At 41.2% G+C, this 23,362-nt stretch overlaps 1 protein-coding gene across 1 annotated transcript; it reads left to right on the top strand.

The window, feature by feature from the left end:
* The first annotated feature begins 7,865 nt into the window (after positions 1-7,865).
* Positions 7,866-9,256, top strand: LOC125547687 (C2H2 and C2HC zinc fingers superfamily protein). The gene has a single exon (XM_048711492.2). The coding sequence runs from the start codon at positions 7,881-7,883 to the stop codon at positions 8,874-8,876; it is 996 nt and encodes a 331-aa protein (XP_048567449.2). The 5' UTR covers positions 7,866-7,880; the 3' UTR covers positions 8,877-9,256.
* The last annotated feature ends 14,106 nt before the right edge of the window (positions 9,257-23,362 follow it).

The following is a 23,362-nucleotide window of genomic DNA, read 5'->3' as shown; positions in this document are numbered from 1 at the left end:
GTTCCTGCTATGAGATAGGGTACAGGAAGGTGGCAATAATAGTTGAATCGCCTTTTCAATTCATGGCTGGTTTATTATACCCATCTTCTTCTTTACTGCCATCTTATCCTTATGTGCATTCCAATCTCATGTGCAAATTGTACACGAATTGATTAGCTCCTGATCTGGGACCATACAATTTTACTAACACATATCATGAATAGTTTTAGTATCACTTAACAACCAATAAGTACAATGGAGAATACATATTCCATAAAACTATGTTTTTGATTGAATACTAGCATGTTTTATATTCTCGTTGTATTTTTGACATAAGTTTCTACAATTTGAAGTTGATGCTGCTTTGCCTCCATTTTTAACGGGCCGTTTATAAAACTTGAATTGGCTATGATGTGCAGCCAAGAACCTGTATATGTTAAATTTTATGGAAGTGTGCCTTTTCTGGTAATGTTACTTTAACCCTCATAAAACATTTATATACATGTTCCCTGTAATATTGCATTTTTATTTCATTTCCTCATGGAACAACTACATACGTGTCTTTATGTTAATCAAATTTTATTAGTGAACCTTAAAAGATCAAATGCATGGTTCGGCAACAGCGTTAGTGAAGTTGTAGCTTTAGAAACCTGGTGTTAATTGTGCTGAGCTTGGTGGTAATGACAATTGGCAACCTGACACATTAATTATTTTTGAGTTTCACATAATACTCCAGAAGCTTGCATAGCTGGAGAAATGCTGGGTTCTCATAGTTGATTAGTTATCCTTTAATGTAGAACATGATGTCATGATGTAATAAAACAAGGTGACTAATAGTTTTTGGTAATTATAAGAATGTGAAAAGATCAGTTTTCAGCAATAACTGGTAGCAATTGCCTTCTACCAATATCAACCTTTTCGTAGCAATACTAAGAACTTCTGATTAACGAAGCGCCTAGTGGATCATCTCACATGATGATCCAAATGTTGTCATTACTTGCTAAAGCCATAGCGGACTGGAAAGTAAATAAGTAATTTATTCTGAATGAAATCGTAGTTGGTTCTAACCTTTTCAAAGTGGGAGGGGAAGGAACTAGTTTCAGTGCGGAGCTACCAATATTCCAGAAAGCCAGAGATAACTTGTGGTGTGATGTTACCAGTAACAACCATGTGACTTGCCTAGTACATCACACAAGATACGATATTTGTCAAAGGCTTAGTTTTGACCATGGTTTCAAGACCAAAAAACATTAGTCTAGTAACCTCACTTCCACTAATATTTGCCAGAAAAATTCCTTATGATAAACTGTTTTTTAATCACCAAGTGGATTCCAAAGTTTCAAAGATTATATTATCTAAAGCTCTTCCCTCCACCATCATGTTACCTAAACTACATGCTAATCTCTTTCTTAAAGCCATCACACAAGTAGGGCTTGGAGTAATCATACATCTAATCCATGTGCACCCATCTGTTGATCATTCGCTTGCTGAGCTGTATTATATTTACCAAGTGTCATAATCGTAGCCGTATTGGCTTAATTTGCGGGCTACACTGGATCTCTATGTTTTATATTGTTTCCGGTGGTGACGTTTAATTTTAGTGTTTTGTTAAGCTTTAGACATTCTAGACTATTAGATTTTGGTCTAGGTATTTGTTTACTCCCTTGTTGCATGATTAAGTATAGGAGAATCACTTCACATGACTTTAAGTGAAATCCACCCAATCTCAAGTGCTTATTTTATGGAGTAGGTAATGTCACTTGGAACACTAGAACATAGTTTAGAGTCCTTGCTCACATTGCTTGGGTTTGTTAACTAGCTTTCAAACTTATTCAGTAGGAAGACATCAACCTCAATTATTAAGCCAAGCCATTTTAAATCTCCTGTGGTGGCCCAAAAAGCACTTGCGAAGAAAAATAAGGAGATATGGTTGCTAAGTTGAGTGTTATGTATATATTGCTTTGGAGTAAAATGGGTGAGGTCATCCCTGGGATTAAACTATGTGCTAAACTTGTCATCATGAGCCACAAAGAAGGATTTTCGCTCGAGAGCATAAGTTAGGCGGGTCCCTGCTAGGATTCGGGCGATCTTAAATGTTGCCAACTTTGTGCTGCAATCAACTAACAAATAAGTTGGGGATGTGACGAGGAGCCTTTGTTTAGGTAACACAACAGACTCAAGACAAAATTGGGACTAGTCACATGTAGCTTGTAATCAAGTTGCAGGTTGCAAGTGACATACATTTCTATCTTATCAGCACCCCATCAAGGTTACTGAGCAGTGTTTTGGTTTCACCTGCTGTGATTAAATGGTCCACATGTGTTAGGTACTTCCGAGAGTAAGGTGCAAACTAGTGAGCCTTGTGAGATCCACACAAGTTAGTGATGTGCTATCTACCTTTCATAAAACCTCAACGTAATATACGACTTGCTTTTGGGCATTACTGCAGTAGCATTGTAGAGCATTTTTGGGATCAATACCATTTACTACTTTGATACACTGTTGGATGTCAACTTGATTATTTTCGTTTATGAAAAATAGATATGCATAACCATTTGAAAGCCCTCATTTCAGGGCATGAACTCTAGAATAGAGAGTGAAATATGACAACAGTATGACAGCAAATAAGGCTACCTTAGCCATGTTTCCCTGACTGTGGCTTAAATAATAGGTGTTTCGTGCTCTGTAGCGCAAGGTGGAGACCACTGCAGCAAGCAAATGCTAATGATGGATAGCCCCCAATCTTTAATCAGGGGAACAATGGGATGATTCACTGACCCTAATTTTGTTTGTTGGCCATAAACTAGTAAGTAGGAAGTGAAAGATATGAAGGAAAACATATGCAGCTCACATTTGATTCCCTACATGTTAGATCCAATATAGTAATCATCAACAAGGAGAATTATACCATTCAAGGAGATAGTGTTTATTGCAGGTAAAATTGGTCGTTTACCTGCATCTGTGTTTGCAGGTTTTATTGAGTACATGTTAGATTCTTGGTGGCATAAACTAATGATATTAGTGCTGCTAAACTTGTGTATTATAGTAAAAGACCATGTGCGTTGCTGCAAATTGCAGTCTGAGGAAAATATTTAGTCCCTTGCCCTCCAACCGCCCAAGCTTCTTTCAGACAATTCCTCCTGGAATCAAAACATATTATTTTTTCAAAAGAAGTTGGTGTCTTATGGGGTCCTAGTATTGGTCATCCTATAAGGTAGCCCGGAGCATGGAAGGAAAGGACAAGTAGATGAGGACTTTTGAAGTTATAGAAGCCAAAGTTTCTTTATAGAATTTGGCAACTTGCTCTACATTTTCTGGATTTTGCTAGGTTCATCGCTAGCACGTGGTATGGGCTGGAATCAGTCCTAACCAACCAATAACTTCTACTCTTGTCTTTCCGTTCAAGCCTTATGCAGTATATAATGGATTATTACTTTTTACCCGACATTTGTTTTTATTTGAAAAATTGGTCGCTTGATTGTAGTGTACCTGGATTATTCGTTCCAACTTTAATTATTAAATGGGTGATAATTCTATTTTCTCAATCATATCATATTTAAGGTTCATAGGATTTATTGTTGTATTTTTATGAAGTGATGGTTATCAATTCAAATGAGATGTTTATTGCAGAAATTTATTGATAAATTTTAACTGGAATAAAAATGATGGATAGCTAGGAGGAACGAGGCATCAATTTAGACAATAGGCATCCACATCTGATCAAGAGAGGATTCTTACCTTGGTGGTGGTGGTGTACACCCACACCTCCGGCCGATTGAATTCGATGTCGGTGCCTCCTGGCAGAAAGAAGGCTCAAAATTCTGACAAAAAAAATACCGCAGTAGATTTTCTATTTGGGGAACATATAGGACTGTTGTAGATATGACTCATAACTAGTTCAGTGTTCTGGATAGTTCAGATCTGGCCTATACAAGAGTAGGATCCATCTCAATTATGTCATGCATGGTGGTCATATTGGCGCACAACTTTCCTGTCTCGCATGATTGCTGTTCTGAAATGTGCATCATATTGTGTGATCTTACTTTTTTAGGAGATGTAGATGTTTCCTGCATTTGCAATGCTCTAACTTGTAGACTTGAAAATATCTAGCTATAGTTGGAGATGTCAAATCAGGATCGCATTAGTTGAAACTTCAATTTGGCATCGTAGTAGACATTCTTTGGACTGTAGCGCAACTGAAGACACTTATTTGCAGTAAACAATAACTGTTTAGTGGTAGATTCGGTTCATTGATGTAATATTAAAATAAGATGCTAATTCATCGTCTGTTGAGAAACTGCAATCACATTTCTAACGTCATGTACAATAATTCAAGGGAAGTTCACTTTATTAATTATTTGTTGGTAAACAGTCTTGAGCACATTGTATGCCAATAACTACGCGTGATCTTTTCTTGTCGGTAATAATTGGCTACTGGAGGATTATATATTCATGAACCTGTTGTCTGTTAACGTTTGTCTAGATATGTAGCACCGTTTACAAAATAGATCAACAGGGTAGCAACTAGCAAGAGAAGATTCCATGCATGTGAGGTTTCTTATCTAACACCTGCTAGTCTCTGCTAGAATCTAGGTGTAACTGGGAAGTATACAAACTCTAGGATCATCTTGATAATGTATTTTTATTTCGCTTCTGTACAGAATACGAGTTTGGGTTACAGATGTCAATGTCAAACAAAAGGTGGCTTTGTTGCATAAAACCGGGCTGTCAGTCTAACGGATCCAAAAGATGTATTATATGGTTCTTTGACTCTTGATTTGTTATAGATGGAGGCATGCTTAGAGAATAAAAAAGTACAAGCTAGTACATACTTTATGGTCATCAATGCAATCAAGTATTTGCTCAACTTGGCTAACCTGAAACCATTAAAGTAAGCTGAAGCTCCATGACCTAAGCATGGTTAAAACTGCAAAGTAAAAACATTAGACCAGAATAAAGCCACATCTTCGGTGACAGCTATGTAATCGCGACTTCTCCCTAAGCAACAACTACTGATTATATATTGCAGATGGTATCAACTTCTTTATAGCAGCAACTGCGACCTCCAAGCTCATGTTTTAGTTGAAAGGGATAGAAAGAGGGGAGCCAAGTTTAGGGGACAGGGTGGGCCTTTGTTTAGAAGTTGGAGAAAGACTTTGGAAAGAGGGGAGATAAGAAGGGAATTTCGGGTGAAAGAAGCTTTCGCGGATGGTGGAGGCGAGATTATGTTAGAAAAAAGATGCAGAATTCTAGCTTTCTCTGGGGTTAGTAGGATTTGGAGAGATTTCTTTCCAACCTGGTCGAAGAAAAAGTCCAACTGAAAAGCTTTGCTGATTTGAACTCATGCAGACGACGCAGGAGGTGCGGGGCTCGATATATGCTAGTGCGCAACTAGTTTAGGGCTGTGAAAACGCACGGAAGAGAAGGGTGGGCGATCTTCGCGCACTAGTTCGTAGTTATTACAGTAAAGATTTCTAAAGGCATAGCATACCTGATCTTTTTGGACACCATGGAGGTTTGCATACTGAATATGCCTGCATCATGGTGCCTTGCTCCTTTTGGTCCCAAGTCAAGCATGATAGTACATGATAATTAGTTTAAATAGCTGATGTTTCTTTATCTGTCATTCACTGATCCCATCTCCTTTGTTGATTAATCCCAGTTATGTTAGCATTACAACAAGTGGAAGCCTTTTCACTTGAGTAGACTTACAATAATTGTAGCAGAATACCGATGTTCCATCACTTAAATGATGTGAAACGTCGGGGGGAAAAGCTGGCTGATTAGCAAGGTTTGGTAAGACATGTTTTTCGTTTGCTTAACGTCAGTGTGTTTTTCTCTGGGCAAAGACATTCTTCTGCCTTTGGGTTTGTGTGTGGACCATGCATGGGGCTTAAACTTCAGCGGACAGGACATATATGTTTCAAACGTCTTAAACATAATTAGCTCAATTATTACTCCTAACCTTTCCTGCGACATTTTGGTGTGATGGGGAGTGATGTGTTCCTTGTTTGTTGCAAGGAAATCTCGGAGGGCGTCTCAGATTACGTGTTGCAGAAAAATGTGGAGGTTAACCAAAATGTTAGATATGGTATTTCCAGTTTTATCCAACTCTGACATCAACGGTGCATGGGTAAATGGTCAATTGCTGATCCTTCCAGGGCCATGTAAGGTAAATTAAACAAGCCCAGCTTAATAACATCATCGCCCATGCATGCTTTGCTGTGTTTTCTTCTGGCTCATGATTGCTTTTACGAATGGAGACATTCCATGCTTTTGCGTTATGTTTTCTATAAATAGTTAGTTATGCATGTTTTGGGATGATTATTACTTCCACTAGAGAGGGCTGGTTGCAACTACTATGATGGGAGATTGTTTACTAATGTTATCTTCTTGGATCCCCTAGAAAACAGCCTTTTTTCCGTCCGAGTAAAACTATCTTAGCTCCCATGAACTGTTGTAGATCGATCGGTTATGCGCTCGAGGACCATTCTATAGTCTATCCTTGCTGCCTTTTCCGTACACGACCGAGAATATATATAGACACACACACATACCGATTTATTTATTACAACATATCTAGCGATGCATTATTTGCATGTACCAGAAGCATGTTCTAGCATACGATTATATATATTTTTTGCGTGTGTGTGTTGTGGCAAAGACATAATAATGGTCCGGGCGATGGATGGGATGGGACTCATCAAAAGCGGGGATTCTTTGCCGAGGTCATCCACCATCATGACAGGAAAGCTGGCCACACAAGGGAACAAAAATGGGCACATACCTAGGCGCCTACCTACGTATACATACATTCCAAAACACACTCTTTTGGATACATTATACACTCCAAAGGTGGGAGAATTCCACGGCTACCTCTGCATGCAGTGCACTGACTGGTCCAGCTCGATCCCACATGCACGAGCTTCTCAACTTTAGTTTGTACTCCACTCCACACACACACACAGAGAGAGACACAATAACTTAATCACGGCCATGCTGGCTAATTAAGTGTGGCACCCACTTATGTTAGCTCCTGCACATGGCCCCTCTGTTATCTCTTTCTACATTACACATCGATGGGGGCCGGGGCCATAATACACAAGATATGTATAGTTGTTTCCATGCATATAGCAACAAAGAAGCGTTCACTTATTGTATTCCGTTGCCTCGCCTCCACACAACACCGCGGCGTTGCAAGCGTAAACTATTGCATTACGTACGTACATGTAAATTAAACTAGATGGTTGAGCATCCTTCCTTCCTTCCTTCCTTCCTGCTCCATGAGACCGATCGACGACCACTACAGTTTAGAATGGCGCCCCTAGTACGTATTAGTTGGCCACTTAGTTCTGGCTATGGCTAGTGACACATCAGTGTAAACAATATCTTATCTTAGCCAGATATAGGTATAGCTAGGTAGCTAGGTGTCGTATATAGTACTCTGATCATCTAGCTAGCTAGCTGAATAAAAATGCTTTGATCGGCTAGCTATATATGTGCATATAATATATCTCGGCCGGAGTCCTATCATGCGTGTGTGTGTGTGTGTCGACGATCGTAATAAACCAAGCATGAGTCGCCCTGTCCAGTCCAGTCCAGTCCAGGCGCGTAGTACGTGCATAAAATAGTGCAAGTGCAAGATATGGAGCCCGGCCGATGCACAATCTAGAACTCAACAACGCTGTCTCTTGTGCTCCTGTTCACAACCACCACTGATCCCCTCTTCCCCCCCCCCCCCCCCCCCTCTCTCACACCTTCTCTCTCTATCTCTTATCTCTTCTAGCAGTGGTACTACTACTACTGCTTTGCATCTGTACAGTCCTTCTCTCTCTAAAGTGCATGGGGGATATAAATAATATTTTAGGAGAGGACGGAGGAGCCCCTGTAGATGCGTGTGTATGTATTCAAATCATACATGCAGAGTTCTTTCACCTATATCCACTGGGAGGACTACTGTGCCTGCTTGCGCCTCCGGCTCCAGGTGTTATATATACTGCCCCTGCCCACCTGACACAGCCACAGCCCATGCACATCCGGCTTTGACGGGCAGCAGCATCTCCATCTCTTCTCTTCTCCGTCTCCGTCTTCTCTCTGCTCAATTCTCCTCCTCTAGTACGAGCATGACAAGCCCCAGGCTGAAGCTCTTCGGCTTCCACTTCTCCTCGGCGGAGGAGAACCACACCACCATGGACACGGCCGAGCACGAGGCGGCCGAGCCGGAGAAGGGCGGCTCCGACTCCTCCTCCTCGTCTACCACCACGACCACGGCCACGGCGGCGGCTGCGGCGGGCGGCGGGGGCGGCGAGGGGCGGAGGTACGAGTGCCAGTACTGCTGCCGCGAGTTCGCCAACTCGCAGGCGCTGGGCGGCCACCAGAACGCGCACAAGAAGGAGCGGCAGCAGCTCAAGCGCGCGCAGCTGCAGGCGGCCGCGGCCGCCGCGGGACGCGCGGCCGGGGGAGGCGCGCTGTACCCTCGGGGCGGCGGCATGAACCCCATGGTGTCCGCCTTCGCGCAGCCGCCACACCTCCTCGGCGGCGCCGGCGACGGCGGGACGGGGCCCACCAGCTGGGTCTACTTCTCCCCGCGCGCGGCCGCGGTGGCCGGGGGCGCCCAGGGCCAGCAGTTCCACGTCTCCCACGGCTGCGTCTTCCCCTCCGGCCGCGCCACCCCGGCCTCCGCCTCGCCGGCCGTGTTCTCCTACGCGCCGACGGCCTCCTCCGCGGCCCAGGCCGCCGCGGCGCCCTACGTCGTGCAGGCCGACGTGGTGGACCACCACGGCCGGAGGCTCCACGCCGCCAGCTTCCCGAGATACCCCGGCATGGTGATGGCGCCGGAGCCGATGGCCGCCGCGCCCGAGGACGCGCTGGGGCTGGACCTGCAGCTCAGCTTGTGACGACTCCGGTCGATCGAGAGCCGCGTACACTGTTGCTCCGGTAAAAAAGGAAGGGATGAATTACCCACCCACGCACTACCACTAGTACCTGCATGCGTCCGAACCAAAGCTCGATCGATCGATCCTCGCTAGTACTACTAGGTAATTAAACTAGCTAGCGGTAGTAAGTAAAGTATAAGTAATTTTTAGCTTCCGGGCTAGCTTTGGAGTGTTAAGCCGGCCGACCGCCTTGTAACCGAACCAACTCCTCCCGTACGTTCTTGATATGATCCGAGGTCGATCGATGACGCCTTGTAAATTCTTGGTCAAACCCATTCACCCATCCATCATCCATCTCTGCCATTTGCAGTGTTGATCAATATCACCCATTTTCTTGTTCTTGTTGATGTGTTAATCGCAATCGGTACGTCCATCGACGAGGACATGTGTTTGATTTGTGAAGGATCCATTTATTTAGCAAAAAAAAAAATGTCAAGGAGAGTTCAAACAACCAAAAAAAAATCAAGGATGTTCACATGCATGACAATTACGCAAGTGTATTCTAAACGGGCATGCATATGCACATCCATTTATAATCAAGGCGGCAGGCACTTGGTGATAGGTGAGTGCACCATGAGTCAGTTCCCCGCTTGTTCCATTTCCATCATGCCACCTAATAAACTTTGTTTGCCCCCTTTTAATTATGTCTGGTTGCCCTAATTGACAATCTCCTATTTCAGCATGCATGGCACACTACTACTACTAGTGCTGACCAATTAGCACCAGTAACAATCTTACTTCCTCTAGAATTAACCCAGGAGAAGGCCACTTTTGGCTGCAGTCGACAGTTACCCATATAGGCCGGCCATAACTACTCACCATCAGCTAGCAGGCACACACGTACATGTACACATGCAATATTTACCTGCATATTTTACGGATACACATGCATCACGAGCGGGCGAGCGAGTACGTGTGGGCGTGGGCGCATGGGTGATTGGACGCGACACCGCACGCAAGGCGTTGAAGAGTGCACCACCAAAGCTAGCGTGCGTGCGTGCGTGCGTGCGTGCATGGGTGATGGAACAAACCTTGTTCCGAGTGCATGCAAAAGGCGCCTGCGTTTGGCGCACCGTGCAGCGCCTCTTCGCTCCCGGCCAAACCGGCCGTGCGATATCCACTCACCCCGCCACCGCTCACCGCACCCTGCGTGTCAACCCCACAGCACGCCCTCCACTGTGCAGTCACAAATTCATCATGCATGGTGCATGCATAGGCAATTAGGCCTCCGTTACTAAATATAAGTCTTTGTAGAGATGTCAACAAATGACTGCATACGAAGCAAGATGAGTGAATCTATACTCTAAAATCTGTCTACATACATCTGTATGTTGTAATCCATTTAAAATGTCTAAAAAGACTTATATTTAGTGCTCCTCCATGCACGCTCAAATTTGACTCTAATTTCTTGATTCTTGCGCTGTTACGTGTAGTGCTCATCCGGCGTGCCACTGTGCGCGCATGTGGCCGAGGCAACAGGAGTCCACGCACGCATACGCGCTGGCTAATTTTTCTACTTATGGCAACTTAGCGAGGACTCAAAGGACACCGGGTAGTGGGTACTTGTGCTGCTGCCGGTGCGGTAATCAAACACAAACGCAAACACAAACACAAACACAGACACAGTGGCTGAGAACAGCAAGTCCGGAGATTTCTTTTTATGGTAATGTCTGGCGAACGGAACCCCCTCGCACAGAGAGATTCCCAGGTCCGAACGGGCCACGTTTCGGGCTCCCATTGGGTGCCTCCGGCCACTGCCAGCTCGACACATGTCCCGCGGTCCGTGGGCTCCCATTGGCCGCCTCGACGACAGCAGCCACGACCTGGCCACGTACAAAAGGCGCGCATGGCGGCCAATAGGATCGGGTTGTGCTTTACGCTAGGGTTTTGTTTACTGCATGTGATCAGTACTAGTAGTACTGCTGCTGGTAGTACTAATGGCTAATTTGCTATCTCTTGTTAATTGGTAGGCGTCCCTAGGACCTAAACTAGGATTAATTAGTCAACATGTGCACAGTGGCAGCAAGGGGAGGAGGTGGATGATGATAGATCATCCTAAGATTCGTATCGCTTATATTAAGCGCCCACCAGCTGTCATGCGCCCCGCTTTTCCTTCTGCCCTCCCCCTTTTCTCCCGCCCCTGAGACCGTATTATAAGACACGATTGTCGGTGTTGTTCCGTGCGTATATGGTTATATTATCGGCGGTTACATGCGCATGAACCGATGTTTTTGTACTCCTTCCCCGGGGTCCGCTGGTAAGTGACTGTCGTCGTAAAATTTGCATACTTACTAAACACTTGTCGCGTGTACATATATGTCATTTGTAACTATTGGTTTATCAAATCCACATCATGTAAAGATTGGGTCGGTCAAGATGGATTAGTCTCTTTAAATTAATCATGGGTCTTAGCTTTACTTGATAAACTGATGATAGATTGTATAATGCCCATTACACGTCATTGGGGGGTAGCTTTACTTTGCGAAGCGTGATGAGGCGTCATTACATAAAAACAAATCTATATCTACTGCTATAATTGTACGGGAGATGCATGTACAAAGGTTTTCATAGGATGTCTCCAGACAGGCAACTAGCTTAGTTTAGTGCACAGCCCTAATTAATCAATATAACCGTGACTATCGTATGCGGATATATTAGTTTACGCGCCAGCGCCAGCTCGATCTACTTGACAAATCTATAGCTGACAAAACATCAACATATACCTGACCTCCCTCAATCTCTCTGGGTTAATTTGGTTGTCCTGATTAGTGACCAGATCAAATTAGCATTTCATTGCCAGCTTAATTGAGATGCCATCATCCCTCAACTTGGCCATTAATTTTGCATGATGTGTGAGACTGACGATTTAGGGTTGCATCATCTTGGGATCTTGTGTTGCTCGTGGGATTACTTAATTGGTGGCCCAAGTACACGTAGGTATTGAGTCTTTTGGTGAAAGGACAAGAAGCAGGTGACGCATATTGGCCCCTCTCTACTCTCTAGTGCGCATATCCAAATCCTTTTCATTTAGACCAGGCAAGTTAATCACACTTTAGTCTAGGCGGCCATTTATGTTTGTCTTTGTTTGATGACTGAAAATAGTGATAAGCTGACTAGGGTACTTGAATACATGTGGATTAGGAAGAAATTTCTAGCTAAGAAGCTAGCTAGCTGAAAGGGATGTCCACTTAATTGACACTTAATTAGCTTGTTTTGAATTACTAAAAGTACATCAACTGGTTGCCTTCTAGAATATAGGATACTAATCGGCAACTTCTCAGGGTTCAAGTTTTGCCAAATTCTTGTAGTGGTTGATGTGATGGGGAAGGTGATGTAAAGCTAGAAATATTGATAAACAAAACAGATGAATATATGAGTTGCGTCGGTAGGTGTCTATCCTGATATCAACTCGGGTACTTGTCCTTTTCTTGTCCCGATTTCCTGAGGCAATTGTAATCTTTGCAGCATTGAATAATTAAGCACCCAACGAGTATCATGTAGTCCACATGTAGGGGCTATGCTTGAGTTGGAAACGAATATGATTCTCCCGCAATTATACTACAAGAATCTTTGCACATCGGTCTGCATATTCACCAGGGCGCTCACTCCTTAAGTGTATGCTGGAATTATTGGCCAGCTTTTTGTTTATGCTTAACAAATATTCGGTGGCCTGATTTTTTTATTGCCTGCGGATTTCTTAGAATTTATTAGAAACGTGTAATTGTGGTCCAGTGAGTTGTTTGGGCTGGTCCAAGATGTTTTATGCTAATTGATTGTTTCCACTCTGAAAGCATGTGTACTGGCTTCATTAGTTTGGCATGTATTGCCACCTTGAGTTAGCACTCCTTGTCGAGACAACTTGCAATGCACGTGACCAGAAAGAGGTTGCGATCACTTTCCAAGATGCAGAAATGAACCACCTGGTACTATTTATATTAAGTTTTTCCAATCACTTTTGACATGGCTGTCATACATTAACTCCACTTTGGTACTACTAAGACATTCCTTTGTGAACCAGGACACTCAAAGAGTTAGATTCTTTTTGGACTATGCATTGTCTTGTACTATCATCTACTTTTGTTTGGACATAATTGTGGAAATGGCTAAGGTAGGTCATGGCCACTTATTCTTAGGTTAGTGTTCATACATACAATCAATTTTAGCAATCTCATAATAATACTTAGGCAGTTGCAAAGTTGGGCACTAAATAATTTATACTGGTGCAAACTAATGCATCGATAGTTGGATTATGGCCCTGTTTGGTTCGCCTGTGGATTTCTAAAAGCAGCTGCGAAAAATCTGCTGTGAAAAAACAGCTGTGAAAAATCTGATGTGAAAAAAATATAGTCATTTGGCAAACCAGCCGATACAGCTTTTTCAGATTTTGGCCCGCAGCGAAATCAGATTTTGGAAAGCACGTCCTGGGCTGCTTCAGCTTTTGGTTTAGATTTTGGCAGCGGATTTATGAAATCGGATTCTGCTGGGTTCGCCCTTTGGTTCAGATTCTGCTGCGCGGCAACGGAATCCGTCGATAAAAGCTGAACCAAACAGGGCCTATAGCTGCATAGATGATAATTCTATGTCGTCATAATACCTAATCACAGGGGGTGCATCTATATGTAGTTCAGAGAGGTCAATAATTGATCACTACAGGTTAGAGAACATTGTTTATATTTACTCAAAAGTGGCCACCACTTTTGAAAGAAGGAGACAGAACAAACTGAATGACCACCAAGCGGACATTTGCCCCAAAGGTTTCCTTGAACCATACTTTGTTAAGTAGGACACCCAACCACTCGACTAGAAGCAATGAGCTGATGAACCATCATATTTCCCAACAAATTGCCTATGCTGATACCCTTACCACAAGGCATCTAGAATAATTATTATTTTTCACCCCCTAGGAGTAAAGGCTAAAGAACTAACGCTAGCTAGAAAAATAAATTAATTTTTTTGGCCTGCTGAGGCTCCCCATGTGAGTCACCATCACCAAGATGTCCCAACTACAAACAAGATCTCAAAAGGGGAGATTTGAAAACACTTTTGCCATGATCTCACTCGAGTCCCTTGATGTAGTTTTATGTCAAGAAACCTTATCCTAAATGGGACGTGGTTAGATTGTGGGTCCTAGCCGGCCTCTTGTTGTTTTCTTCTAGCTAGGGCTCCTCAACTTGATTGTTATGCGCCGAAAGATGGCAGCTTGTGTGTGGTTTTGGACGACTCAAATATGCTATAAATTAATTGTGTATTTGTATATTTATGTGGTGTTGGAGCATATCCCAATTTCGGGCAAGCATCTGAGTTGTCATGCATCCTCCAGTGGAGCCTCGCTCGGACAAGATTAATTAAGAAAACACATCAACATGTGGTGGCCATAAAGGCATGGAATAATCACTGTTATTAGCTTAAGAGAATTGGTGTGCTTGCAACAGTAACTTGTAGTAGAACACAAGATTTTCATGGGAAATTATTTCCTCAGGGCCTGGGGAGTTGAATTGTGCTAGAACAGTAAAGACAAGTCATGGATCTCAAGACATCTAACAGTGCACTAGCTAGAGGATATGGATGGATTTCCATTAGAGAAAGGAAACCAACTTTGCTTCATGCTGAGGAGTTGATCAGTCCCCCTCTTTTAGGGGTCCCAGTTGAGCTACTAGCACATATAGTCCCCATGGATAGCTAGCTTGTCTAGAAGGGAAGCAATGGAGTCAATGTCTTGTCTCCCTTTGGCATCATGTCAAAGACCTTAGGGCATCATCATGTTGTACTTAAGTACCCTCCTACTCCTACTCCCTCCTCCCTCTTTTCAATTTGTCATGGTGGTGTGTGGTGTGGCCCGCCCCTCCCCTGTGGTGTTGGTGTTGGTGTTGGTGTAGGTGTGCATGGCACCAAGCCACCAACCAGTCAGAATTCAACAGGTAGTGCCAAGGTTTTAGTAGCCCTAGGAGTGAGTGCCATGATTAGAAGGAAGATGCCATGCTTAGGCTGACACACACACACACACACACACACACACACACACACACACACACACATATATATTGACATGCGAAATGAAAAAGCGCCATGCCCCCTTGGTGGACTCCTGATCATTTGGTCTGATGAAAGAAAGCTCGCCCGCTTTATTGGTATCTGTACTTTGCATCCTGTCACTTATTTGCCCCGTTTTTCTGGTACCGCTACATGCCCCCAATTCCTCCCCCTTTTCCACAATGGCTCAGCTCAACTTCAGCTCAAGTGGTGGGTTTTGTGCCGTGTGATTGGCTGCAGGGAGTACTTGATGCATGAATGGTCACCCATCCGATACAACATCCTTTCCCCTTTCCCTGCTCACTGAATTGATCGGCATGTTGTTGTAGTAGTAGTATTTCACTTTCACATTAACATTAACATTCACACCCTGTAAAAATACCACACTTGGTTGATTTTGCTGGTGATGTGCCAGGTGTGAAGCTTGACCTACTTTCAGTTGGCCAAGCACTCTGAGGCTGCAGACGGTGAACTCCACCCAGCTGGCGCATCCAGGATTTCACTAGTTAACTTGTTGCACTGACTGCCTTATGATCACAATTTTAACAGACCTACGGCAGATAATTTGTGGCCATTGTGGTTTATCTTGGTTTAGCTGCGATGCTCTTGGTGAGCTCTCCTTTATGTTGTTGAAGACTTAACGACTTTATTGAACCTATTGTTATTTATTGAGGTGGCTGTATGCATCTTTCTGATGCAGAGGCCGGAGAGTTCCCCCTTTTCGGAAAAAAAAAGATAATTAACCTGCCTAGCTAGCCAGGCCTCAGATCTTCAGGCTTGCTTAATGTAGCGCATACATGCATGGTTAATCAGTAGTAGTGCTCTAGTTGTGTGGCTTAATCACTCACTCATCAGACGGGTCCAAGCTAACTGTAGCTAGCTAGCTAGGTCTCTGCTCTGCTCGTTAAGCCACAAAGGAAGTACATTAGTGCTCTAGTTTCGAGGCTTAATCACTTTCAGATCGGTCCAAACTAACTGTAGCTAGGTAGTAGCTAGCTTGGCTCATTGAGCCGGCCCAAAGGCATCATCTTCTTGTTGAGATGCTTTCTACTGTACGGAGAGCTTAGCAGCCTACGCGTTGTATAATGTCATTTGTGGAGTAAGTGACAGTGCTAATTTGGCGGGACTAGTAGCTAAGCTAGCTAGCTAGCGCGCTGTTGATTGCCACTGCTTGCATGTGGAAGCTAGCTTGGTAGCCGTAGGTCTGTTAGTCGTGGCTCGCAGTCATGAGGCGTCAAGTTAATTCAACCGATCTAAAGACTCTAAAGCGCTTGTCGGGGCTAGCTAGGGTAAGTACTCTACTGGCCGCCGCTGCTAGGCATCAGCCCATCGGTCGATCAGCTGGGTGGTTGAGTTACTTGCAAGGCGGAGGCGGAGGCGGAGGAGGAGGAGGACTGGGATCGTCGATCGGATTGATCGGGGTGACGCGAGAAAGATGTTGCCGGGAGGTCGATGCTGCACCAGCACGAGCGGCAACAGTGAGATCGAAAGGTGAAAAGAAGAGGGTGGGGAGATGGATTGAGGTGACGAGGAATCAGCTGTCGGTCGTGTTTGATTCCGTCCAGATCCAGCGATGGCGCGTGTTCGCTCTGACGGCGCGTGTTCACTGATCGATCGGCCGCCTGCACTGTTGTGGTACAAGAATACAAGATGCAGGAGACGTTAGAAACTACCGAGTATTTATTTTAGTTGTTTTTTTTGAGAGTTTCGTGATTTTAGTTGTTTGCAGCAGAGATCCGAAATCACTAGTAGAGGAGTACTCATTGCAAAGATCACTTCAACTTCCCAGGTTGCGACAAATGACACACATGCGGCGCGCCACTTGTCACAACCTGGTAGTTTTTCTTTTTTTCGTAGATCCGTTTATTCAAAACGTTTTATCTCAAACCGTGCGTCCAAATCTCAAACCGTTTTCACTGTTGAATTCCTCGCGTCGAGATTTTCAAAATTAGATTCCATGTTGATAGGTTTTGACGAACTTTTTTTTCATGAAAAAAGGGACAAAAAACCAAACTGGAAGCACGGGTTTTTTTCCTTTTTGAAAGAGCCACGCCCGTGCCTCTCACAAAATCACAACCATGCCTCTCGCGGAAGAAAAAAAAGAGAAAACGCGTGTTCTTTCTGTTTCCGAGGAGGCACGGCTGTGACTCTCGCGAAAGCATACCCGTGCATCTCGCGGAAGCAAAACTGTGACTCTCGCGAAAGGAAAAAAAAACAGAAAACACGTTTTTTTCGTTTCCGAGATGCACGGCCGTGACTCTCGCGAAAGCACAACCGTGCCTCTCGTGGAAGGAAAAAAAAAGAAAATGCCTGTTTTTTTCCGTTTCCGAGGAGGCACGACCGTGACTCTCGCGAAAGCATACCCGTGCCTCTCGCGAAAGGAAAAAAAACAGAAAACGCGTTTTTTTCGTTTCCGAGATGCACGGCCGTGACTCTCGTGAAAGCACAACCGTGCCTCTCGCGGAATCAAACCCGTGACTCGCGAAAGAAAGAAACATAAAACGTTTTTTTTCTGTTTCTGAGAGGCATGGCCCTGACTCTCGCGAAAGCACAACCGTGACTCTCGCTAAAGGAAAAAAAACGCGTTTTTTTTCGTTTCCGAGAGGCACGGCTGTGACTCTCGCGAAAGCAAAATCGTGCCTCTCGTGAAAACAAAACCATGACTCCCGTGAAAGGAAAATAAAAGAAAACGGTTTTTTGGGGCAAAGATTTTTTTTTTGTCGAAAAGCTAAGGAAGACCAATGAAAAACCAGAATGTCGAAAACCCCCGAAAAAAATCCGTTTAAATAGCCGAAAACGCGTGCGGAAAAATAAAAAAATAAAATCCGAAGGAAGCTCCCAAAGCGCGACATGTGACAAATGACTGAGAGCACGCCAATTGATGCTGATCGTTGCAAAGCTTCCGAAGGAGTGTTCGTTAACTAGTGGCTCCTGCAGAGACCGAGCTGAGCTATAATTGGCTGGGTGAGATGTCCTCACGGGCCAGTCACCCGACGCCTTGTTTCCTGGAACCCTCTCAACAAGCGAGCGTCGGGGAGCGCGGCGCCTATATCTTGCTTACAGCGAGTTGTATCGCACGGTCGCCTGAAGGAAATTCGAGTCGCGTTTAAACTGGGCCGACCCAATTCTCATCGCTCGCTCGCACGGTGGTCTAGTTTTGTTTTTTTCTGGTTTTCTTCTTCCTTTTGTGTTCTTTTGTTTTCTTTTCGGTTTCCATTGTATCTTCATGTTTTTTGGGGGGGTTTCTTTTCTTTTTTCACCCTTTTTTTTGTTTCTTTCACGTTTTTTGGGGGTTTTTTCTATGCATTCACCATTTTTCTTTGTTCCTTACACAGTTTCACTAGTATTTAACTTTTCTTTCTTTGATTCTTTCCTTTTTCTTTTTCAGTTTTTATTGCTTTTCTTCGTTTTTCTTTTGTAATTTTTTTGTATGCATCAGGAACATTTTTCACATACATGTCTAACATTTTCTAAATACATGATTAACTTTTTTGATATCTAATAGTTTCCATAAACATTGGACATATTTTCTATACAGAGATTTTTATATACAAATTTAACATTTTGAAAATGCATGACTAACATTTTTTAAACACATATTTTTTATGCCTACAATTTCCAAATAAAATCTACACTTTTTTCAAACATCAGGTATATTTTCTATATACGTGTTTAAGATTTTCCAAATACATAATTAGCATTATTTTAAACACACATGTCATGACGTCTACTTTTTCCATATATAGTTTACACCTTTTGTATATATCAGAAACATTTTACGTATACACATTTAACATTTTCCAAATACATGATTACCACTTTTGAAATCTTTTATATATTACATTTTTTGTATACGTTGGAATTTTTATATAAAAAATTAATATTTTCAAAACCCATGATTATTTTAAAAAGAAAAATTAACTTTTTATGTCTATTTTTTCAAACATATTGTACATTTTTCGTATACATCAAAATAATTTACACATTTAACATTTTTCAAATGTTTTATGTAAAGTGTAATTCGTAATATTTATATTTAAAACAGAACACACAAAAAGTGGGAAAACATTGGAACACATGAAAAAGGGTACATATATAAAAATTTGGGTCGCCTAGTTGAACATTTTTTTAATTTGTAAAAAAACACTTGAAAAAGAGTACATATTTAAATTTTGGGTAACCTAGCTGAACATTTCTTGAATTTGTAAAAAAACACTTGAAAAAAGGTACATATTTAAAAATTTGTAACATTTCTTAAAATACGAACATTTTAGAATTGCTAAACATTTTTGAAAATGCAAAAAAGTTGGTGAACATAAATTGAATCCGAGAACAAATTTTAAAATAAAGAACAATTTTTGAAAACGTGATATTTTTAATTGGCGAACAAAAATTGCAAACAGAAATAATTCTTCAAAAATTCAGAACAAAATCTTGACACTGGGAACAATTTGAATAACCCAGACAATTCTGTACAGGAGAATTTTTTGTATATATAAACAAAAAATATAAATGCAGACATTTTTCTATAGCTTCGTACATTTTGTAAAACATGAAATTTTTTGGTAAAACATGATTTTTTTTTGAAACACAAACATTTTTTGAAATTGTGAACAAATGTTGAAAACAAGATCATTTCTTGAAATTCCAAAAATTATTTGAAATTTTCAAACAAAAAAAACATGAAATAGAAAAATAAAAAACAAAGAGAAATACAAATAGTACGAAAAAGAAACAGGAACCATGTAGAAGATCCCGAAACCTAACCCGCTGGGAACCCTCTAGAAGATTGCTAAAATCAAAATAGAAAATGGCGCATGGGAGAAGGATCAAACCAGGAACCTCCTGTTCCGGGGTACAACACGCTAACCAGTACGCCACTTAGGCACATCTGATAGCTTAGATAGTTTCCACTCTTTTCTTGTTTCCTTTTACCTTTTTCCATTTTTTTATTCTTTTTAATATTTTTCTTCCTTACATGATGAATTCTTTTCAAATTTGTGAACTCTTATCAAGCCGGTGGATTTTTTTCCTTTTTCATGAACTTCTATCAAATTCGATGAAATTTGAAACAGTTCATAAATCTGGAAAAAAGTTGATCGGATGTGAAAATAGTTCACAAATATGAAAAAAGTTAATCCGATTTGAAAAAAGTTCATTGAATTAAAAAAAACAGTTCATCACATTTGAAAAAGTTCATAAATTTTGAAAATAGTTCATAAAACTTGGAAAAGGTTCATCAAATTTGAAAAAAAGTTCAGCAAATTTGTAAAAAGAGTTCATCGAAATATAAAAAGAGTTCATGAAATATAAAAAGAGTTCATGAAATTTGAAAACACATTACCAAATAGGAAAGTTACTCGATTTTGAAAAAAGTTCATCCTTTTTTTATGAAAACACAAAATGGAAAATCATCAATTTGGAAAAAATGAATTTTAAAAAACACATATTTAAAAAAGAAAAAGAAAAGAAAAACTAAATAAAAACTGCCCCGGAAATGACAACGAACCGGGATAAACTCGGACTAGAGAGAACAATGAAAAGAAAACAAGTTATGTAACAGTTGTTCCTCGATTGCGTAGTGGTTCCGTCGTTTGAGATTTAGGAAAAGATCGGCAGTTTGACTCCCGTTTGCGCCACCTCTTTTTTTGAATGGATTTTACAGAATAAGAACAACATGCATAGGCCGGCCCAGCTCAGTAGCGGGGTAGGATGTGCATGTGTGCGTTCATAAGGATGAGTGTATGCACGTATGTATCAGTGCTTGCGTCTGTACTGTTGTTAAAAAAAGCATTTGCAAAATGTTAAATATGCATAGAGAAAATGTTTATCATGTATACAAAAAATAAAATGTGTATGACACAATTTGATCATCTATTGAAAAAATGTTAATCAAGCATTTGAAAAAATGTTGAATAAATGTTAGAAAAAATATTAATCAAACATTTGGAAATGTTAAATGTGTATTAAAAAATGTTGACCATGTATTACACAATGATGAAAAATCATTTGATCATGTATTTAAAAAATATATTAATTAAGCATTTGAAAAAATGTTCATCAAGTGTTTGAAAAATGTTAATCAGGCATTTCAAACATGTTAAATATGTATAGAAAAATGCTGACCACGTATTGAAATATGATAAAAAATCGGTCGTGTATATAAAAATGTAATCAATCATTTGAAAAATTATTGAACAAGTATTTGAAAAATTTTAATCAAACATTTTTAAAATGTTAAATTTCTATAAAATGTTGATCATGTGTTAACAAATATTAATGTTGTTTTTGAAAAATGTTAATCAAGAATTTGAAAATGTTTAAAGTGTATATAGAAAAAATGTGGACCATTTATTAAAAAATGTTAATCTTGTATTTGAAATTGTTAATCAAGAATTTGAAAAATGTGTATCGAGAGAATGTTGACCATGTACTGAAAACAAAATTTAAATTTGTGTTGGGAAAATATTGAACGTGTATTACAATATGTTCTTGACATATATATGAAAAATGTAGAGTGACACCAAAATAAGCATAGAAAAAAAAAGAAAAATGGAGAAAAAATAAGAAGATTAAATAAAGCAAAGAAACAAAAAAAGAAAACGGAAAACCCGATGAGAAACAAGAAAGAAAGAAACAAAACTGAACAAAAGAAAAAGGGAAAACCTAGTGAAAACCAAGAAAGTAATAAAAAGGAAAATCCCCCGTGCTCCTGTTTCTCTTGTCTTTGTTCTTTAGCTGTGCGAATGGGCTGACGCGATTAATGTCGAACCTTGAGCAAGATATCCCTACTGTCTCACTTACTGCGAGAGTTTAGTCACCGCGCCTAATAGCCCTTCAGGAGCTCGCAAAACGCTACGCGGGCCTTGGCCCAATATCGCTCGGCTTGCAGACGCACACGGTAACTTGCTCGCTTTTTTTCACTTTTATTTTCTTGCGTTTCTCTCATGTTGTTCTAGTGTTCACAGCCGGTTTTTAAATTAATAAATGTTCATAGATTTTAAAAAATATAGTGATTTTAAAGCAAAATCACGTACTTTCAAAAGTAGAAGAAATATGGGAAAATTTATAGATTTCGAAAAAATTAAAATTTGAAAAACGTTAAAGAATTTTAGAAAACTTCACGAGTTTGTTTCTTCTAGAATTTAATTAAAGTTCAAGTATTTAAAATTACTTGAATTTGTAAAAAATTCATAGATATAATAATATATTGTCAATTTGAAAAAATAATTATTTGAAAAAATGTGAATTTTAAAATTTTAGTGATTTGTAAAATATTATTAATTTTAAAAAGGTTCATGAATTTTGAAATGTTCACGGATTTGAAAAGAGCTTGAAAGTTTGAGAATTTTTGCGATTTTGAAAAAAATCATGAACTTGAATAAAGTTTGCCAATAAAAAATTGGAAAAAACAAAAAAAATCCTGGGAAAAACCAGGGAAACCCGCCCTAGAAAACCAAACATGGGCTTCTGAAAGCTTCCCAGAATTGAGATGAGCTTGAGAAAAATGATACGCAAAAAAACCCTTTAGATTGTCCGAAACTGAGAACATTGGGGAAGGGGTCGACCTTCCCAAACTCGAGATGAGATTTAGAAAAATGAAACGCAAAAAATCCCTTTAGATTGGCCGGCCATCTGAGAAGACAGTGGAAGGGGTCGAGCTTCCCAAAGTCGAGATGAGCTTCAGAAAAATGAAACACAAAAAATTCCTTTAGATTGGCCAGTCAATTGAGGAAACTAGGGAAGGGGTCGGGTGTGCACTACCTATGGTCTCTAAGTGCCAAATGAATTGGCTATATTTCGCTTTAAGTGAATCATAGGTGGCACTCGCTTGTACTACTTTTCGTGTGGGTCAGCCCACTAGGCTAGTGTTCCCTACTATCTGTAAGCTCCAAATAGGAATTGGCTATTTCTCAGCCGATGCGAGTCGTAATAGGTATCTATAGCGCGACGCTACTGGTCCGGCCCAACACTGTAGCTACATGTTGATGGTGTCCTGAATTAGGGGATGCTCACCACGTTGTCCCCTGACCATGTAGGATGGCCCAAGACCCACGTGATGATTTATAAATGGGCCACGTTTGACGGGCCCAGGAGCGCCAAGATGGATATCTTCCGAAGACTTGGCGCAACCTCCATTACTTAGAGGTCGTCTACGCTATGATTAACCTAGATGTAACCGACTTACATGTAAACCTAGACACCCTTGATACCTATATAAACTGAGGAGTGAGGCTTGTACACGACACCTCATACACACATGATTTTCGTGGTGGATCAACCTGTAATTTGTACTCCTTTGGAATCAATCTAATTAAAGCAGGATATGATGTATTATCTCTTCGAGAAAGCCCGAACCTGGGTAACAATCATGTGTGTATGTTAATATCGCACCGAGGTTACCGGCTCGGGACCAC

Source organism: Triticum urartu, chromosome 3A, assembly GCF_056163025.1.
Source record: "Triticum urartu cultivar PI428250 chromosome 3A, HENAU_Tu73, whole genome shotgun sequence".
Taxonomy (NCBI): Eukaryota; Viridiplantae; Streptophyta; class Magnoliopsida; order Poales; family Poaceae; genus Triticum; species Triticum urartu.
Note: the sequence above shows the minus strand (reverse complement) of the source record. Positions and strands in the feature narration are given on the sequence as shown.